The sequence below is a fragment of the Tympanuchus pallidicinctus genome, unplaced genomic scaffold, assembly GCF_026119805.1.
Source record: "Tympanuchus pallidicinctus isolate F22 unplaced genomic scaffold, pur_lepc_1.0 scaffold16, whole genome shotgun sequence".
NCBI lineage: Eukaryota > Metazoa > Chordata > Aves > Galliformes > Phasianidae > Tympanuchus > Tympanuchus pallidicinctus.
Genome location: NW_026294679.1, coordinates 5,601,268 through 5,621,798, shown reverse-complemented (window position 1 = coordinate 5,621,798; position 20,531 = coordinate 5,601,268). Strand labels below are relative to the sequence as shown.

At 42.6% G+C, this 20,531-nt stretch overlaps 1 protein-coding gene across 1 annotated transcript in view; it reads right to left on the bottom strand.

Annotated features, from left to right (window-relative positions):
* Positions 1–16,296, bottom strand: part of CACUL1 (CDK2 associated cullin domain 1) — a 187,267-nt gene extending 170,971 nt beyond the window's left edge. The window contains exons 1-3 of the mRNA XM_052677318.1: positions 15,876–16,296; positions 11,329–11,455; positions 7,340–7,442 (exon numbers count right to left, since the gene is read on the bottom strand). Of these exons, the coding sequence (XP_052533278.1) occupies positions 7,340–7,442; positions 11,329–11,455; positions 15,876–16,173 (528 nt within the window). The 5' untranslated portion in view covers positions 16,174–16,296. The remainder of the gene's footprint in view (positions 1–7,339; positions 7,443–11,328; positions 11,456–15,875) is intronic.
* Positions 16,297–20,531: the final 4,235 nt, after the last annotated feature.

Genomic DNA, 20,531 nt, shown 5'->3' with positions numbered 1-20,531 from the left:
TGGTAGCATTTCAGCGCTGGAGATGCAAACAGAAGAGCATCAACAACCTCATCCCACTTGTTTCAAAAGAAAAAACAAGAGCTCAACAACCAAACTCTCCTGAATTATTGCTTGATTTGTAAACTTAAAGAAAACCACTCACAAGCACAGGCCAAAGAACTCAAAAACAGTATTTTCACAGGTCATCCATTTTCACAGTCACTGCAACCTGTGTGGGGAAAATAAAACCAGCTCTATGTCTTCTGCTTACTGTGTTACAGCTGCTCAAAACAGCCATACTGATAGCAATAATTTGTCTGAGCACAGGAACTTTCTCCATGTTCTCTATTCATGCTAGTATGACAATAACTGGATTGGGATTAGCTTCATATAAACACAAATTTTATTTATATTTTTAAAAAAGCACTGCACTAAGTCAACCAAACAACCTTTTGTGAACAAACAGAGGTTCTAAGATTGTTCTATTAAATGGCCAGCATTTAAAAAAAAAAATCCATCAGTGATTTTATAAGAAAATAAAGAAACTGCTTGAACTGGGATTTTTTATTCTTGGTCTTAGTCCAAAAACAGTAACACATCCATTCAGCTTTTAATTACACAGGGAGAAAAATGATAAGAATATTTATTCCTCACAACCCTCTAGAAAATACTAAGTCTTTAAAAACCATTCCTATCATACCTGAGGGATGTATTAAAGCATCTACCGATATAAAGAAAGAAAAATGTACTGCCAGCCGAAGGATTTCCCAAAAGAGGAACCTCATTCCTCCACTCCTCATTCTGAAACCCATCAATCTGAGAACTCATTTCCCCTTTCAGTTGGCTCCATATGGAAAAACAGCTCAAATCTTCTCCTACAAAAGGTCTCACCTACCATTCACAGTTAAGTACAATTTCCAGCAGCAACCATTTAACGTGTCTGTTCACAGGAGAAAGCAAGGTCAGATTTCTCAAACTGTGATCAAGTTGTACTAAAAAACAAGTTGAAGATGTTAAATGAGGTCAGATTTCTCAAACGACGGAGATGCATTCATTTAACTTCTTCAACTTGTTTTTGAAGACTTTCCCAGCATAAAATACTGTGGCTGTTTTTAAAGATTGATGCTAAGGACATCGTTAAATCTCCTTCCACATAACAGACATCTCAGCACCAAGAGATATGAGAATTAAAAGCACATTTGAGAAAGATGACGTCTACATCTTATACGTCATCCCTAACAAGCAATGACATGCAGTATACTAAAGTGGCCTTCCCTAAAACTCTAGCATCTAATATAATATCTAGTCATTTGAACTTACATATATGTGAATATGGGTTACTTTTTTTTCTGCGATCTGAATATCATACTTGGACTAAACACACAAAAGAACAAGCAGCAGAAGGCAGGCTGCTGGCTCAACACAAAACTGCTCATTAAGAGAGAAACAATGACAACAGGTCTTTGTTTCAGAACACAAAACTCATCTGTTTATGAATACTCATCCGGCACAATCAGCAACATGCTCAGTAAGGCCTGCATTCTTACACTGCTGCACAGTTCCATTTTCTTGGGAACACTCACTGCCAGGATGCCAGCACACATGCTGCAGCATCCCTCCCATGCCTGCCAAGTGAGAAGAGAGTGAAGCTATAACTACATGAACTAACTCGTTATCTGTGTAAGCACTCTGACTCTTTTAAAGCAGCTTTTGTTCCTCCTCAGTAAAGCACCATTTGCTTACTTTGCCCTGCAGATATAGGAGATTCCCAGGTCTGTCTCACCAGCCAAACACGCTATCAAAACTTCTTATGAAAAACACTTAAGCCAAAGTTCAATTTATTCAAAGACTGTCATCCATTAAAAGCCTGCCCTCAAGCTGTACACCATAAATACTCATAACTGTCTTCATCTTTTTGACATCCACACACCAAGATGAACATATTTCTACATCTGGTTTCTGAGAAACTTCTAGTACTACTCATTTGATCTGATTCAGTTCCATGTGATCAGAGCGTTAACAGCCTGTTTTACAGGCAATTAAAGTAATGTTCCCTTGTAAAACTGCTGGATGAACACCTACAGCAGCAGAATGATATTCTTCTGCCCCTTAAATATCACTGACCAGAAAAATGGCCAGTTTGAGTTTCCTCTTAAAAATACGTACATATTACCTGACCCAGAAGAATGCTGAGAAATACCAGCATACATAAGATGACTTGAGAAATGAAGGTTCTCACTTTGTTTTCCAGCACAACTTATGCTCTTTTCTACACACAGAACACAGTGGTGGCAGTTTCTTTCTTAAATCAGTGCTTGAGAAACTCCAGTAACTGTGGTAAGTATTCCAGGGAATGAATCAAATATTTTTAAATAGTAAGAACTCCTTTGAGTGTTACTTCCCTGATGTTTCATCTCTTGTAGCAACCACCAAGGCTTGCTACCTCCTCTCATTCAGCCATCAAACCAAGCAGTACCCATACAAACAGTGGAACAAGAATGGGATTCTTCACACAGGTGGCATGCCCAGCCTGACCTTCCATACAAAAAAATAGGCAGAGATGGCGTTGTCCGGCTGTATGATGGAATTTCTGACACATGTAACCTTCAACATACCTTGGAAAGAAAGCAAAGCATCTACAAAACAGTTTGGGCTAAAACTTAAAGTATACTAAGAAGAACTGCAGTGCTGTACCTAATGATGCAGTGCTGATGAACTGCCCAGTTCAGTTTTACCATGCACTGAAAGTTCTACCTGGTTGCACTTTATAACACCATGGTGACTATAGTAAAGTTCATAAGCAAAACACAACCACCTAAAGCTTCACATCTACTCTTGCAATCAGCAGAAATACTGAAAGTTACACAACAGTTTCTCAAACAAAAACAAAATTCAGAAGGTAATTTGAAGTTCCAGGTCAGGCATCTGACAGCCTTGCCATGTTTATCAGATTAGTATTTCAGAAAAAACTGGGGAAGGAAATGACAGCCCACTCATCAATGGAAGACAAAATTCCCTGAAACCACAGGGAACAAGCAGGAGACAAACATGATAAAGAAAGGAAGAGGCAAGGAAGGAACAGGCTGTCCACAAAGGATAACTGCTGACACACTTCTAAGGACAGGAGATGATAGACAACAGCACAATACAAGGCACTCAGTTCCTAGAGAACAGTTCTTAAGACAGCAGAATGACTTGATGGTAACCAGATGCTAATGCATATTCTTCCAAGTAATCAATAGATTGGAAGATGAGAAAAGATTTTCTCATATGCAGCCCCAGTCGGTTTGAAAGCTGGCAACAAAGAAGGCTCAGAAGCTGCAAGGATTCATATTAGGCAGGAAAGCTCTCTGCCATTGCACAGCAAAGACTCAACCTGCAGGTGATGGGGACTATACAACATACAGCATCCACCAACACCAGAGACTGTTCAGCACCCTTGTGTTCATAATAAAATAGTGTTGTTCATAATAAACACACTCCTCTCATCATATAACAAAGGAGAAAAACCTCAAGCTCTCTAGAGCATCCAAGAGAGTAAACAAGCTATCAGCAACTGGCTCCACACTCGATACAGTGCTTTTAGACAGGTGGAATCTAAGCAAGAAATTCTGCCATTTTAGCTCTGTTTGGTTCAAAATAAACAGCATGCAAGCAAACTAGTGTTAATTTACTTAAAGAAACACAGGACTTCTCTTAGTAACTTCACTGAACACAAGAATTACAGTCAGTGAACAGAACTGTTTCTGATAAAGACTTAGAATCAAGAGAACCCTTTTACTCCTTTGCTCTAAAATAAAAGCCTTGTAACACAACAAACTATTGCTCTTCACCTCACTGTCATTTCCTAAGCGATTTACTGAGATTTTTCTAACCAAACCAATAATAGGTTAACTGGACTTGCACTTTGTCATGGGCCTGCTCAATGCCTGGGTACATTTTGATTGCCAATTCTCAAAGTCCTTTCCAGCGTCACTTCCTAAAGAGATACATAATGGACAGATAAATTAATTTCAAATGACTTTACCAAGGCACAAGCGACATGTTTAGGCCAAACACTCATCATTAATGCAAATACAGTCTTATAGTTACACTATTTTTTAAAAGGAAATGTATTTAAATTGAACTTATGTCTACATATTCACCCTATCTCATACATCTGAATGACTCAGCACTCACCCACAAAAACAGCTGTCACTATTTTAAACCACAGCATAATGGGCTATGTCCATTACCAATAAAAAGTTTCCAAATAAAGCACCTTGAAAAAAAAAAAATCATCAGTAGGCATACAGGCATAATAGGCCTCAGGACAACAGCAAGTACATCCATTTGTGTGTTCTGCCATCACTCTCTTTAAAACACAAACCAGAATTCTGACCAACTAGGAGTTAGGGAACCTTCATCTTCCTAACAAAACTCACATCGTACTAATGCAGAAAAGCTGGTCCAACATCAGCTGGGAGAAAGGAAGGCAACCCTTGCTCATAGCCTCTCCCTAAGTGAAACAGGCGGAGGAGAGGATCATTGACCTGCACAGCCAGGAGGGAGTAAGACATGTCTCAAGATATATAAGTCTCCATCTCAAAGGAGTGATGATGCAATAAGAAATTCACCTCATTTCAATGTACTTCTCAGCAGGCAATGTTCATGGCTTTTCACCCAATGCCGAACACGCTGAGTGTGCATTCAGCCCACTCATATTTTCCTAACTCCTCCCTCACCACCACAAATTAATTTCTCAAGCCGAAAATGTGTGGGGCAGCCCTTCAGGTGTACTAGGGGAACAAACACCAGCGCCACCCAACACAACACCCAGTCAGCGACAGCAGAAGCGAGCAGATGACGACTTGGGAAGGTGCGCATATCCCACTGCATCCTCAGCAGTACCTGGGGCACCCAGACCAACCTTGCCCACCTCCATCCTTTCACCAACTTCAGCCAAAGGCAGGCTTACCAGACAAGCAGAGGAAAAAAAAAAAAAAATACATAGGGAGTTCAATATAGAGAGTGCTGCAATAAATGCAGCAAGGTAAGAGGATAAACTTCAGTATGACGAGGAACTAGCAAAAGCAGGTCGAACTGGTCTCCTTAGATGCTCCACTTCCACCATTTGGTATCTGACAGTTTTACTGCTGCTGAGCACTCCTACTATTGGAATGGCTTGCTCTGGCATGTTGGTTACACGTAGATATTCTGCAATCCACCTGCCATGAAACCATTGCACTTCTACGCAAAGAAGCTGTTCAGCTTGTCCAGAACAAGACACTGCAACTGCCCGCCATATCAGTTGCTGTGATGATCTGTGTTCTCACACAAAAACCCTGGCTTGTCCTGAGCAACCTTGGCCTCTCTATACATAAAAATATTACCTCTCATTAAGTCACACCTCGCCAACTCAAGAGAATTCCACAATTCAATTAAATATTGTTGGCAGGTGGAATGAGCTTACGTCAGAGAAAGTGAAACATCACATACTGTGCACTGAAAGGATCTGCATACATCCTATTTATATTGTGTGAACCGGAAACTTCCAAGTGACCAACATTTATAAAGTGATTTTTTGTTGGCGATTGTAGGGTAAAGATCTACCACCATGCTTCAGCCCTAAACCCAAGTGACTACATGTCACCAAAAGGAACAAAGAGCAAAGACACAGGATAATAAAATGCACTGTAGTAACATCACAATCAATAACTAACATGGTTTCTTTACAGAACAATTTTTTTTTTTTTTTTTTTTTTTTTTAAGGCATACAGGTTTTTCCTTCAAGCAGCTCAAAAAGATGTATTTACCATTTACCCAAAAACAGTCACCTGAAGATGGTACAGTTGTATTAGCACTCTCCTGCCACCTGCCATAAGGTGTGTCTACCCTACCTATGAAAACTTTTGCAAGACAAAGGCTGCATTACACAGTTGTCAATTACTCCTTCCACTACTCAGCTTCAGAAGACTACCTTGTTTTTAGGCAGAAGAACTGAATGCACGTATTTGCCAAGGGAAACATCAAAACCTGCAGTTTCAGGACTGAGGAAGCCATCAAGGACTGCTACAAAGAAAAGAATTTGGGTATTTCCAAATTCAAAGCAGTATAGTACTCTCCTAGGGAATGTATCAAAAGAACTGGCCAAACCTGTACAGCTGCAATGATTCTTACTTCTCACAATCAGAGGAAAAACATACAGGCTGCACCAGTTCAGCGGGACCCAGGGAAGACTTCATTCTAAACATTATGAATATCAGCACTGACAAGCAGTTACAGAACAGCTGAGGCTGTCTCTTTGTGAGGAATAAAGAAATCATAAAACAGAAAAGCAGCAAGAAATCTAGTTCAAGTTGACCTAGATATTTCATAGTTAAAGACTGTCCCAGACATCACATCCACTACATTTGGGGTCTTGGCTCCTTTTGGTTTTTGTGTTTTTAAAGAATGCAATAAGAGGAAAAGCATGACATGTGAGCAGAACATCAGAACCATTACAGTGAGGTATATTTTGATGGATATGCAAGCTTAGCCAGAAGTACCTGATGCACTTAGCAGTAAGACTGCACACGACGGACCGAAATTACCTATCAGTTATTAGAAGCACTGAAAGAACTGCTATAATTTAGGCTTCCTATGCATTTGGCATCTCTGCTTGACTCAACACAAGTCAGTACAGAACTCAAAAATCAGTCAGAAAATGACACCAACTAAGAAAATACGTGTTGCTGCCAGTGACAACAAAGTCAAGCATGTGCCTGGAGATTCTAACCCAAAAGGGATTTTCAGTGAGGAACGCACACAAAAACAAACATGGATGCACAAATAAGATGTAAAGATAGGTATATACAAGTTGTATTAGGACTGCTGTAAACCACTGACATCTAGAGATAGGCAAGAAAAATGCAGAATAAACTGCAGCAATCTTCACATGGATTATGAAATACCAGTTATGCATTACTGCATACTTAATTCACTTTAATTTCTTCCTTTAAATTTATTTTTGCGCTGCTTATGAAGCACAAAGACTATAAAGCAGTTGATAAAGATTAACAAAGCAATGGCAGATATCCAAGTCATGCTCAGATTATATTTCACTGAAGTGTTTACATACCAGGTTACACTTTAGATTTCCCCTTCTCAAGTCTTTGATTCTGTATTATATTAAGTTTTAGGCACTGCTGTCCTAAGGCTAATTGGTGCCATCCAATCAGACCTAGTAGTTGGTATTCTATCAGTGCGTGAGGCAGTCCTCAATTTAGTAAACTGGCATAAATTAGAATTAACAGAAACACCCTCCATAGGCCATCTCCATGCTGCTCCAATATAAGCACAGATCCCAGGAAAGATAGAATTAGATTGTGCAGCTTCTTACCTGCAGCTCCTTTGAGACTCTCTCTAAGTGGTTAGTTATCTTTTTTATTAGGTCACTATACATCTGTTCCGAATGCTGCTGGCATACACACTTATACACACAACTGCAGAAACAAATATAGGAACAAACAATGAACTTACAACAGTTTGCAATGAAGGGTAACAGACTTCAAAATATTTCGTTCAAGTCTCAATTCAGATGCTAACAAACTTAAGTGAATGATTGCTGAACTTCTAAATGCAGCCCTACTGCAGTAGACTCTTAAGTCAGCCATGCCTTCATCACCCTTCAGCCCCACCTAACTACAGCTTAACTTACAATGAACTCTAACAGGGCACTTCTGAACAGACCAGCAGAAGTTCTGAAAATAAAGCCCTACGCATGTTGTTCTATCTTCTGTGACTTAAAACCTAAAAACAAAAAAACAACCAACAACTATATTTCACAATAAACAAAGACGTGCACAGAGAAACACAACTTTTGTTCTCCACTTCATGGATTGGCAGTATTAATTCTGCTCTTCAGTGTCACTTTTGCTTTTTAAGAACATTTTACTGCTCTCATTTTGCAATAACAGCATATCTGCAGTAGGTCTACATACGTAAAACGTTTACAATGGTTATAAGACACACACACACACAATTTTAAGCAGCAAGTAGCATTAGGGCAGTCATCTTCAGGGCATTATCAGCACCAAGTAACTTCTGCTTCACTACAGTGCTTACATTCTCTGAAGTCAGCCCCTGAAAGATAGCTGCCAAAACCTAAGAGGCACAGGAAGCCTTCATCCGGACCTTGGTCAGACCAAACCTCCTCCCCATGCCTCTTTCCTGCCCCTCTCTCCCTGACTACGTGGAGTACTGCAAGAACAAGTACTTCAGGCCAAAAACTGTTCCTTAGAACATGCACAGAAATTAATGAGATGTCCAGAACCCAGACTACAATTCTGGTATGTTTTTAATGATACCTACAGGCTAAAGAAAATCAACACATCCCTCCAAGGGAATAATCACATGTGATTCCTAACTGAGCAAGTGATTCCAGGAAAAAAAAAACTGAGAAGGTGGCACTGACACAGCTCAGGGCTACTCTAATTTTGTAATGCAAAGAAAAGGTAAAGCACCAACACAAGTGACTTCAGGGGCCAAGACAGTACGTACTTCAGTAACTGCCATTCTTAAATCCTTCTGGAAGAAGGTTTGACATGCAGACTACCAGTAACAGATTTAATATTCCTTTATCTTTTACAATTCCCTTTGACAACTTCAAAAGCACCAAAAATATTTTGTTCACCCTTATGTAAAGCCACTGTTGTTGTTTTTTAAAGAAAAAAGATATCCTACACCACTCCCTCTCTTATATATTTTGAAAATAATGTGCAGTGTGGTATTGTTTAAAAAAAGTAGTCAAAAAACCTAATTCTTTCACATGAAGTCTACCAGAAACCATCAGGAGCAGAAGATATTTCATTACGGTATTGCAACAGCAAGCATATGAATTTAATTTAGATCAAAGACAGAAACATTGGTAAGAAAAGACAAAATGACTACTGTGATCTCTTACAAACCAGCCAGCATACCAACAGCAACAACGGCCTGATGTTTGTTTGCTGCATCACCAATGGGCATACAGCTGCTTCCTCAAGCTGACAGCTTCATTTATAACTTCATAACTAAACTGAATTTTAAAGCAGGTCTGCTTACTGCTACATGCACTATCACTGTACTTCTGCAACATATCCTGTAGTCAAACACCAGTTTTTAATAAGTACACGTAGGACATGTTTATACTTTATCTGAACATTTATATTTAGATGTTACTTCCCCATTTGCAGATCCTGTTTTCACTTCCCGATTGTAGGCTGACTCTGTGAATCATCCTTGCCCTTCTATTACCCCCAAAGAAGCCACTGACTTGTTAGCCTGTTAGCACAGCTCAGCACCACTCAAGTAGGACAGTTAGTGGGAGGAATGAAGTTTTGAGATTGTAAGGTGTCTTGAGGAACAGTGATCTACTTGCATTAGCCTGAAGAAACACTTGTAAGGATTGTCAAAAACACAGCTTGGTTGCCCACATTTTCTTCATCTCACTTTGTTACAACTCTGTTAACTTCATTCCTTTAAGAGGAAGCAACTATAAACAGGCAAGCTTTGGACTCAAAGATGAGAACAGTCACTGATCACATTTCGGTAGCTTATATCTAAACTGATCCACAGCAAATATCAGCATACACACCTCTAAAGTTATCACCTAGCTTTCACTGTTGTGGAGTATTCACCTACAGTTACTGACCACAGAAAATACTCTAGCTTGTGTATCTAATAAGACATTTCAAGTCTGCAATAAAGAAACCTCAATTCCTTTATTCAGCACAAAGATGATCAAAGCAGACAAGCTGATTTTCTGCTCAATCTCACTGAGGAAAAAAAAAGATATCTCGCTGCTTGAAACTAAAACAAAAAAAACAAACAACAAAAAAACACCTTAATTTTCAAAGCAAAGAACTAGCATAGAGAAGCAGAGAGGATCTACACCCTAAGTCTGCTACTTACTTTCTGTGATATTCCATGGAAGCATCATCAATAAGTTTAACAAAAAGGAACTTTCTTCCATCCTCAATCTATCTTGTCTAGATTGTAACTCAGGCAAAGGGACACCACAATAAATAAATCTCCACGCTGGAAAAGGCTGTGTCAGTGTAAATAGGCAGCTTTAAAAGAAAACTCCAAAAGCAGCATGCCAGCTTTCCCAGCAATGCTATGTTACAGACTTGTTTTGATAATACTAAAAATACATGCTTCATTACCCACACTACAGTTGCAAAACCCATCCCAAGTCAAATTGACTACCATTATTATTTATACATGTGCTGATGTCTGAATCCTGACAAAAGCAGCTCCAGAAGCTTGAAGAGGAAAGAGGAGTTTTACTGAAATTCTTAACTGGAGTTAAGATGGAAGACCAAAGGTCTGCCAATCTGGTATCTGGCTCTTCAATCCAGAGTTTCAAACTAGATGGACCAACAGCTAAGAACAAGTGAATAGGAGACACAGCTGAAACTTTCTGAAAAGAGCAGGCATTGACTGAAATGCCTGTGTTATTCCTCAGCGTGCAACACTGTGCTACTAGCTGTGCTGCAGGCAAGGACCAGCAAACAGCAGCAGCCCCCCAGTTTCTGCCCTATTTACCTATACCTGGATACTTGTCACCTACAGAACAAAAACGTCCACTTTAGTCAATCTCCTAAGAAACTGACAGGTCTCAAAAGCATTTAGTATTTTTGTCTGGAGCACTAGCATGGCTTTGAAGCAAACCTTCCTGCTGTAACCAACCGGGCATTAGCTGTGTCTGCAGCACACTGCTGAGTGACAAGATTCCTTTCCGAGCAAAGCAAGGCAAATCTCCAGGCCAGGCACAAGTCAGGTGCTCTCCAGACAGGAAAGCAGGCATAAGGGACTGAACCATGTCAGCCCCTACCACACATGCAGCAGCAAGATCGCTGGTCAAAAAGGAATCAGACCCAATCTCATGTGAAGCACACAAGTGACACCTTATATGAAAGGACCTCAGCACCACAATTTACTCCTGCACTTCTACTGCACCAGGTCAACTCCTGCTAGCTTTGACAAAAAATTCTTTTGAAATACTAAGTCAGACACCTACCATGCCTTTCTCCTCTTCCCCTTTGAGGAAAGGGATGTTGAGACTTCAGTACATTTCGTAATACATTACACTAAGCAACTGTGGTGGAGATTACTCTTGCATCAACATTTCACGTATTTTCTCCCCTTCAGTACTTACTTCTGACAATATGGAATATAAAGTTATTTATCTGATATTTACCCATTCAAATGATTTAAACAATGTTCTACATTATTGAACCTTCTCTTCCTTCCACATAAATACAAAATATGACACATGCATAGGCTGCAAGACAGAACATTAACATACAAAAAGGAAATCATGAAACACTTGAAAGATTTCCTTACCTGTATATTTGTTCATAGGAGATAGGGATGTAGTCACCAGGACTCTGAGTTAAAAGCTGATCTATGGCACTGTCCAACTTTGGCCAATATGTGCTCTTATAGTCTTCAATTGTTATAACATTCATTACTACAAGGAAAAGAGGAAAATTATATTTAGTGACTTTAAGCTAAACAATCAGGAGTAAATGAGTGAGGTGCAATTTCAAAACACACCTCTGAGCTTGCAGAAAAAAAAATAAGGAACAACTCAGTTCTGCTAAGATAACCTCATCTACAAATAAAGCCCATACTTCAATTTGCATCTTTTTATTTAAATTAAAAGAAAAAAATCTGCCAAATGGTGCCTGGATAGATTGCCTCTTCCAATGTCCTTCCCAGCAGCTGTTATGCACCCCAGACGAGGCCAGCAGCTCACCTGGCCTAAACCTTCATACCATACAGTTTCCTTTGTCTTCAGTCATAGTTAGGATGCTTTCCTAATATATATGCCTAATCTATATATTTCCTATGCACACAGAAGGAGAAAGCAGCAGCAGCAGCGAGGCCTAGAAACACTACTCAGCTCAAGCACAAAATGCTTTCTACAAAAGCCCCATCAGATTTGCATAAGAAACATTCATGGGTTCCACCTAACTTCCTAAAAGCTTTGATTCCCACACTTCAGTTCTGAAGACAGGCCAGGCACAACATTTACATCTTTAAGAACCCAAGGCCAACCCATCAAACAATCACTATTTTTTGTTCTTCTAATCCAGAAACCAGATTACTGTCAGGTTTCAGCAACTGTCCCAAGTCAGCAACAGCCTTTTTGAAGGCAGTATCCTGCTACTGCAAGCTCTGCGAGAACAACCTCAGGACCAGGAAGCAAAGGAACCACACTCACCTTACAAAAACTACAACAACCCTTCTAAAACCATCTGTAACCTTTTTTCCCCACATCTTTTCAGGATGGTGTTCTTAACAGTTTATCCCTACAACAGGCATCCAACATTTCAAAGAATATGCATCCAACTGTCTCCATTTCCAACCTGCAGGGTAAGGGTGATTCTAGAAGACGAGCTTGATTTTCTTGAGGTTGGTCAAGTTTGTGGGAAGCAGTGTTTTCTGTAACAACACACACATTTCATTTCTCTCCCTGCTCCACCCAAATCTGATTCAATGGACACTGATACTCTCCAGCAAATTACATTTCACAAGCAAAGCTAGAAAAGCAACTGCTGCTTTTCCATGCGCTGAGAAGTTCAAAAGAAAAACTGTGCAAGTCAAATGCAGCAGTGAAATCAAGTAAGTGAAAAAGAATATGCATGAGCTTCATAGCATAACCTAAATAGTTTGGTACCATAGCCAGAACCTAAATACAGCCTTCTCCAAACTGTCTATCAGAAGGATGGAAAAAAAAAAAAAAAAACAAAAAGCAAAACAACAACAGTTAGAATTATAAAAAGAAGAAGAAAATCCAAAAGTAGGCATGGATCACTCACCCGAGTGATAGGAAAAATGTAAGAATTTTCTGCATAGCCCAAGAAGGGGCTATGAAAGGCCATAATACAGAACAGTGAGAACAATATTAGTAACAATCAATGATCCTGTTGATTGTTATTTATGCAAGGCAACTTTACCTGAAAAGCACTCCAAAAGTTTATTACAGTAACACAGAAAAGCCACCCTTCTTTTAAAGCCATGGCTGAAAACGGAAGGGAAGAAAGCATAAAGGAACCCAACCTGCTGCCAGCTAGGCACACCATGGTCTGTCCATCATCTGTCATTTACTGAGTCAATAAAAATTTAAGTGTGAAAGAAGCAAGACGTCTTTAAGAAGCTTTGATTATTTCATCTCAGAAATGAAATACGTTAAGCCTTACCGCCTAACTAGCAATGTGCACTACAACTCTAAAAACATTTTGTGCAAGCGTAAGAACATCAGATAGACACCTGAGAGTGCTGAGCAGACCTGCAGCCATCGCTGTAGACCCACGTCTTTCTTTTTCTCCCTTCTCTCTTGTATTCACACAGCCTGACAAGAGACTTGCTGAGCACAGCACAACAGTTTGGAGAGGGAATACAGCAAGTGCATGGATCTGCATCACAGCAGCTTTCAATCCGTTTGTCTTTAATGACAGGTTTCTCTATCTGCACTAAGACTGGTGAGTAAATATAATGTTCAACGTCTTTTTCCCCCTCTCATCATACTATTTGTGTATGCAGCCACGTGCAAAGCACTGTACATTATGCAACAGGGCAGGCAGAGGTTTACTGGATATGCTGACACAGCCCCACGTGCCCATCCAAAATGGGACTGGGATTACATATATTCATATTCACCCTCGTTTGAAAAGGATGAAAAAAGAAGACTGTACATTCTCCCCACAACCAGGGTATGCCCTCAGTTACCAGTGTGGAAGAAGTTTCTCTTACAGCAATAAAATTTCTTACTTCCTCCTTTATGACAATGAGGAAACATTTTTCATAGCAGTATTGCTTTACAAATCATTAGCAAGGATTGAATCTAATCAACTGGAAATAGGTTTACTGGTAAGTCCACCACAGCATGGAAGATTTCCTTACGTTGCTCTAACTTGCATAAAAGCTATTAAAGGAGATAACACATTACCACATCTCAGTTCTCAGCCTTATCCAAATCTAAAGGAAGGAGAATTTACTTGCACCCTCCAGATGGAAACTTCTAAATCTTTCTAACCTTCTTCTTCCATTTATCTACAAGATGAATAAGACCAAAAAGGGACCATTAGACCACATTAGTCTGCAACTAAAAACATGAACAAAAGCAATAAGCTGCAATAAATTACATACTAAAACACAGGTGATAGATTTGTTTGTTTGTTTGCTTTAGAGGAAAAATACAAAGGAATAAACCAATATGAATGTCACCAGAGCTCTGATTTACCAGAGCACTGCAGGAAATAAGCTATTCATGTCACTGCAGGACAACCTATCCAAAAGGAAGTCTCAGCTTCTTGACAGAAGCAGAGAACAGCCCTTCTCTGAAGAACCCCTTCATGCTGCACAGAGCAGACAACTTTCTTGTCAAGCTCAGCACTGACAGGCAGTTTTGCACGTGTGCTCAGCCACTGCAAAAGCACAGCAGACAGGAGGGGAACGAGCACAGCTGCCTCCCTATTCACTGCCCATTTTCCCCTGAGGAAACTTCTCTCCCTTTATTCATATGTGATAATTAAGTAGAGATGGAAGAGTCCTCCGTCAGTATGAGGATTGGAACATGCAGGACCCCAGCTCAGCTGCTGTACTTTCTCTGTCCTCACTGTCTCACTGGATTTGTGCTGATTGTATACACAATTACCAACAGTAGGTAAAGGTGCAGAAAAGTTGTACCAGATATAACACCTCACAGGTTTTTGTATTTTAAAGGACTCTTCATTTTCTTTTTAAAAATATCTGAATACCAGTAAGACAATTGGGATGTTGGATATTAATGCTGGAGAAGCAAAATCTAGAACTCCAAAAAGCACACACTAAGCAAAATCACACAGAGCTGCCTTTCCTGCCCCTTACATACATGCTACAAACTAGCTAGGAAACAACCTTCCCATTTGTGTAAGATCCAGAGCTTGCAAGCATTTTCATTCTGAAATAGAAGGAAAAACTCCAGCTCTCAACTTCTGAATTGGGAATTGAAGGGCTCCATTTAGCGAAGCCGAGTACCGTTTCTCTGCAACCTTCCCAAGCATTTACAAGCCACCCCAAAGTACCTGGGGCCCTGACAGCTGGGCAGGCAACGAGCCAGCAAGCTTAGGGAGTCTGGGAGCCTCGGCTTCAAAGCAACCGGCCCTGGCAGTGTGCCAAGAGCCACGGAGCTGGGGCTGCAGGGAGCCTGAACTTCTGGCTTCTGAGGAGCTATGCAGGTGAGCTGGCACAGGGAAGAAGGAAAAAAAGAAGTACACTTCCCATCAAAATTTCATCATGGCAATTACATGGCTATAGTTCGAGGAATTTATTCACCAAACTCAAGTTTTCTGAAAGCCAATAGGGAAAAGGGTGTACTTTGCCCAGAGATATGAGTGCTAGAAATGAAAGTAGAATCAAAAAGAACAGCAGAAAGGCCTTTCCTTCCTTCAGCCTTAGCTCAGCAAGACGGCAGAAAAAGGTCTACATTTACCATTGCTGCTAAAACCATACTGCAAACGATGGTTTGAATCTAGCTCTCTGCTTCTCTTCCCAGGCCTCTACAGACACATGCAACCTTTTGGGGACGGGTCTGCACGCATTTCCTCTCCAGCAAGCCAACGGGTTTCTCACCATCCTGCAACACTCCCTGTTACTGGGCTCAGTTCCCCAAGTCACGAGCCCCAGGCCAGGCCACACGGTCCCGCAGTGCCGACCCCCGGCCCGTGACACAGCTCATCAGCCGCGGCAGCGTTCGGAAAGGCACTTCTCCCTCCCAGCCGAGCGCCGACCACGCTCCATGAAGCGCCTCGCGAAGGCTCCGAGCCCCCACCCCCGGCCAGCCCAGCTCCGAGCGAGGGAAGGAGGAAGGCAGCGGGCAGCCCCGCCAGCCGGGGCTCACTCACGGAACTTGGAGGTGGAGGCGTTGATGTTGATGGCGGCGGCGATGGCTCCCGGCCCCCCCTTGCCCGCAGCGCCCGCCGGGTCGCAGCTCCTCAGCACGCCGTTGGCCTCGGGCTCCACGGGCAGCAGCGGTCCGGCCGGGGGCACCGCGGGGCCGCGCAGGAGACGGTCGCCGAGAGGAGCGGCGGTGGCGGGGCCCAGCAGGTGCCGCCCGTAGCCGCCGGCGCCCCAGTTGTTGTGGTTCTGGTCGTCCATCATGGCCTCGCCGCCGCCCTCCTCCTCCATGCTCTCCTCCTCCATGCCGCCGCCGCTGGCAGCGCGGGGTCAGCGCCCTCCACCCATGGCGGCCGCGCTCCGCCACCGCGGCTCGCTCCCGGCACGGCCCGCAGCCACCGGCACAGCCCGCGAGCCGTGGCGCGACACTTTGCGGCAGGCGGAAAGCGGAAGAAGGCAAGGGAGCCGTGCCGCGGGGCACGCTGGGAAGCGTAGTTCCGGAGATGCCGTGCGGTGATTGGAGCACGGAGAGGAAGTGGGCGGGGCTGCGCTCGCGTGGCGCGCGGCACGTGGCCGGGCTGTGAGGGGCGCCTGGGTGGAATCGGGGTTCCGCTTCTCGGGCGGCAAAACGAATAATGTCTCCTTTCCTTTAAGAGTGACTGCCCACTGCCTCGCTGTGCTGGCGTCCGCTGTTTGGTTTCTATAAATATTCAGTAACTGTCAATGGATATCAACGAGTGACATTTTTTGCCATTTTTTTTCCGCATAGAGGAATTCAGTGACACTTGCTTCAAATGCATTTCCATGTCGGACGCCGTTCTGTCAGACTGCCCCTCTGCTGCCATCTGTCACACGGAATGGTGGTCGAGGGAGGGGGTTGTCCTGCTCTGCACTGCGCTGCTGTGGCCTCACCTCGAGTACTCTGTGCACTTTGGGTGCCACAATACAAAAAGGACATAAAACTGCTCGAGAGCGTCCAAAGGAGCAAAGATGGTGAAGGATCTGGAAGGCAAGAGGTGTGTGAGGAGCGCTGAGCTCCATGGGTCTGTTGGGCCCAGAGCAGAGCAGGCTGAGGGCAGCCCACGGCTCCTCACAGGGAGCAGATGGACAGTGCTGAGCTCTGCTCTGTGACAGCGATAGAGCCCGAGGGAACAGAGCTGTGTGAGGGGAGGGGTGGGTGGGGATTGGGGGAAAGGGTCTGCACCAGAGGGCGGTGGGCACAGAACAGCTGCCCAGGGTGGTGAGCACGGCCCATTCAGACACAGAATTTGGGTTTAGCTGAGTGTTGCAATTTTCTGTTAATCACAAGGAAACATAAATAAGGTTTGCATCTCTTGGCTTCCAGAAAGACACGTTTGTGCTTTCCATCTGCAGAGCAGCTCCCCTGTGCCTCCCACTCAGTGCTTCCAGTGACCCCAGAGCAGCTCTCAGATTGTTTGCCAGCATTTGGGAACACCATGACCTGAGAAGAAATCAGGAACTTATCAGTAGGGATTTATCTATGCTTGATTCATGTCAGAAGCTCTTACGTTAACATCTAAGACAAGCAAAAAAGAAGTAAGAGAAACCCATCACTTTTTTTTTTTCTTTTTAATCCTAGGATTTCATTTCTGTTTCAGAGCCCTGTGTTGCACACATGTGTAGTTACCACCTCTGTTGTTTACTGACCAGGTGGGGTCATTCATTTTCTTTGCTTTAGAGGTACGTTTCCTTTCTAATCCCTTTCACGTTCCCTGCACGGTGGCTGCACCCACTGAACTTCCTTGTGGCAGGAGTCCAAAGCAGCTCAGGGAATGCTTGGCTGCAGCATTCTCTGTGCAGTCTCCTCCATTGCCTTGTGCAACAAGCTGTCTCATCTTACAAATCAAACAACGAGCCCTTTCTTGCCTCCCATAAGGCAGATGAGAAGCTGAAACAGTCATCTGTGGCTCATGCTATTTAAACACATGACTGCATGCCGATAAAGGCACTATTAAATATTTTATCATTAATGAAGCACTTGTTTCTGCATGCACTTCACAGACCCGTCCGCGTTGTTTCCTCTTTTCCTCGTCAGCATGTGGAAATCTGAATTATGTTTAAACACAGTCTTTGCAAAATAATATTTTGCAGTAGCACAGCTGTAATTATTTTCAGTATTAATTGGCACTGCCATGCAGGGTTCTGACAAGAGCTTCTTGAGTGTCCTCACATCTCCATAAAATCCCTGGAGTCGGAAGGCTTGCAATGAGCTCATCGGTACACTCTAATGCTTTAGCCCACAGAGTAACATGCAGATGGCAGACCAGCAGCAGCACATTAGTTTCAGTCTCCTGAATCATATTTAATTATCTAGACAAGTGTAATTGTTAAATCTTCATAACCTTTTTTTTTTATTTTTTGGCTGAGTGCTTTTATAATCAGGTCACAGCCGCAGGCTGTATTGCAGTTTAAAAACGAAGATCAAGGTTTCCTAACATTATCCACAGAAAGTGTGATTCGTTAAAAAAATTAGTATTTTCTACGCAGAATTGTGTAGAAATAAGGCTACAAGGGAGCTTCTCCATCAAGGCTTTCAGAAGCAGGCTGTGATGCTTACTTCTGTTGGCTGTTTAACTTTTGTGTAATTTCCGTTTTATGTGAATAGCCACATCACTCAGGTATGGGTATTTTCTTCTTCCTCTTATACCTGTGTTTCTAAACACCACTGGGATGAGTAGGAATCTCTGAGCAGTTGTTGCTGCACTCCATGTGAGAGCTGGGTGCATGGAAGCAGCAGATAAGTGGTATTGTTGGTGAACAATATGCAGGTTGTTTTATTTCTTGCTAACCATGATGACATAGATAGAATTCTTATTTTAAAACAGACTGGCTTTTCCTTATTCACAAGCACTCAGCCCACTAGGGTCAATAAGAAAGCTTTCAGTGAGTTAAATGGAATTTCAGTCAAGTTCTAACGCAGCATATAAAGTGTCCCCCAGATTTATGGCTCTGGTTACAATCACCATATGAAAAGAGAAAATACTTTTGAGAAGTTAATGTGTCCGTTACTGCAATACTGACTGTAGTGAGAGCACATTTCTTTGGCTGTATACACTCTGCAGATGTGATCTGTCTCATTATATTGCTATCTTAGTTGGCCACTGGCAAGAAAATGAAATAGCTTATGTGATAAGTCCTTGGGAACTAAAGGCTACAGACACGTTTTATCAGCAGCATTGATTTCTGAGAGTTCAGAAGGAAGCACAGCACAAACTGAAGTTAGCTGCATGAAGAGAAATCATCCTTGCCATCTTCCACAGGCAGAAGAATGCAAAGGAACCTTATGTGTATTTGGCACACAAGGAAACTGCTGCTGTGTGTTCCTATGCACTGTGCCATCCGCGGGTGCAGCCAGAGAGCAGCATAGTGTGAGCTGCTGGGCGAAGCCAGGCACAGTCGTGATGCGCCAGACAGACAGACAAGTTCCTTCTGCACAGAGCCAAGTGGAAATACAGAGAGGAACACATTCACACCTCGCATTATTAATGGAAGGTGCCCACTGAACAGAAATTAAAATGAAATTTCAGATTGTCGGGGACAAACAGGGAAAGATGCACGACTTCATCTGGCTTCATCTCTGTGTTATGACAGGTCGAGAAAATATCACCAGGAAACTCTGTCAAAGCCATAGGAGTCACAGTGTTCTGCTCACTGTTACCCTGGGTGCATATACAAAACTTCAGGATGATGTGCACAAGGGTGAATGGGAGTTTTGCATTAGACTTATGTGCATACCTGCCTCTGTCCTTTAGCAAGTAAGGCTGTGCTCCTCTTTTCCAACCATGCAATGAGAACAGGGCCCAGAATTGCACAAAGCTCTTTGTAAAGTAGACGTGCTTTCCAGCCAGCTCCCTTTTCTCTGTCCACCCACCAGCGTCAGCAACTCTTCAGGAGTTCAGTGACCACAGCACTATAACCACAGAGATTTTTTCCAGCTTCTCCACTAGTGGTCACCTTCCCTGCATGATCTGTGCTTGACAGCATGACTAAGGGTCTCCCAGCCCTTCTTCCTAGGAGCCCCATCGTGCCTTAGGGTTTGTACTTTAGCCCTTCTGCACAGCCTTTAGCTGTGCTGTGTGTGACATTACCTCTCACTGCCAGCTCCTTGCAAGTTACTTGCTCTCTTCCTCAAAACCTCTTACAATTATTTCTCAGTCTGCATCACTCAGATCCTGGATGTGAGTGTGACTCCAGAATTGTCCTGGAACACAGGCAGAATAGAGACTGAAGGAAGATAGAAGGATGGATGGCAAAGGTATCCTGTATTTTATGGCACATATTACAGCACTGATACAAGGCATGAATCTTTTGGCATAATCACACTGAAAGCATTTTTGTGATAATGAGCTAATCCTTCTAACTACGGGCATGGCCAGACTATTCCATAAAGCAATAAAGCAATACCAAAATAACATTTATTCATTTGGTTATTTTGTGAGGCTCTGGTCAGTCAGTGCCATGTGTCTGGACCATGCTACAAGCAACAGAAAGGACACTCTTCAGCCCTATACAAAACCAAGTGACCACATCTTGTGCACAGTGACAAACCCAGATGTGAGCTACATAATGGACATAGTGTACAAATAGTGTGGAAGCAATTCCTGCCACCAGGGAAGGCTTCAAGCACGTCAAAGGTCCTGACA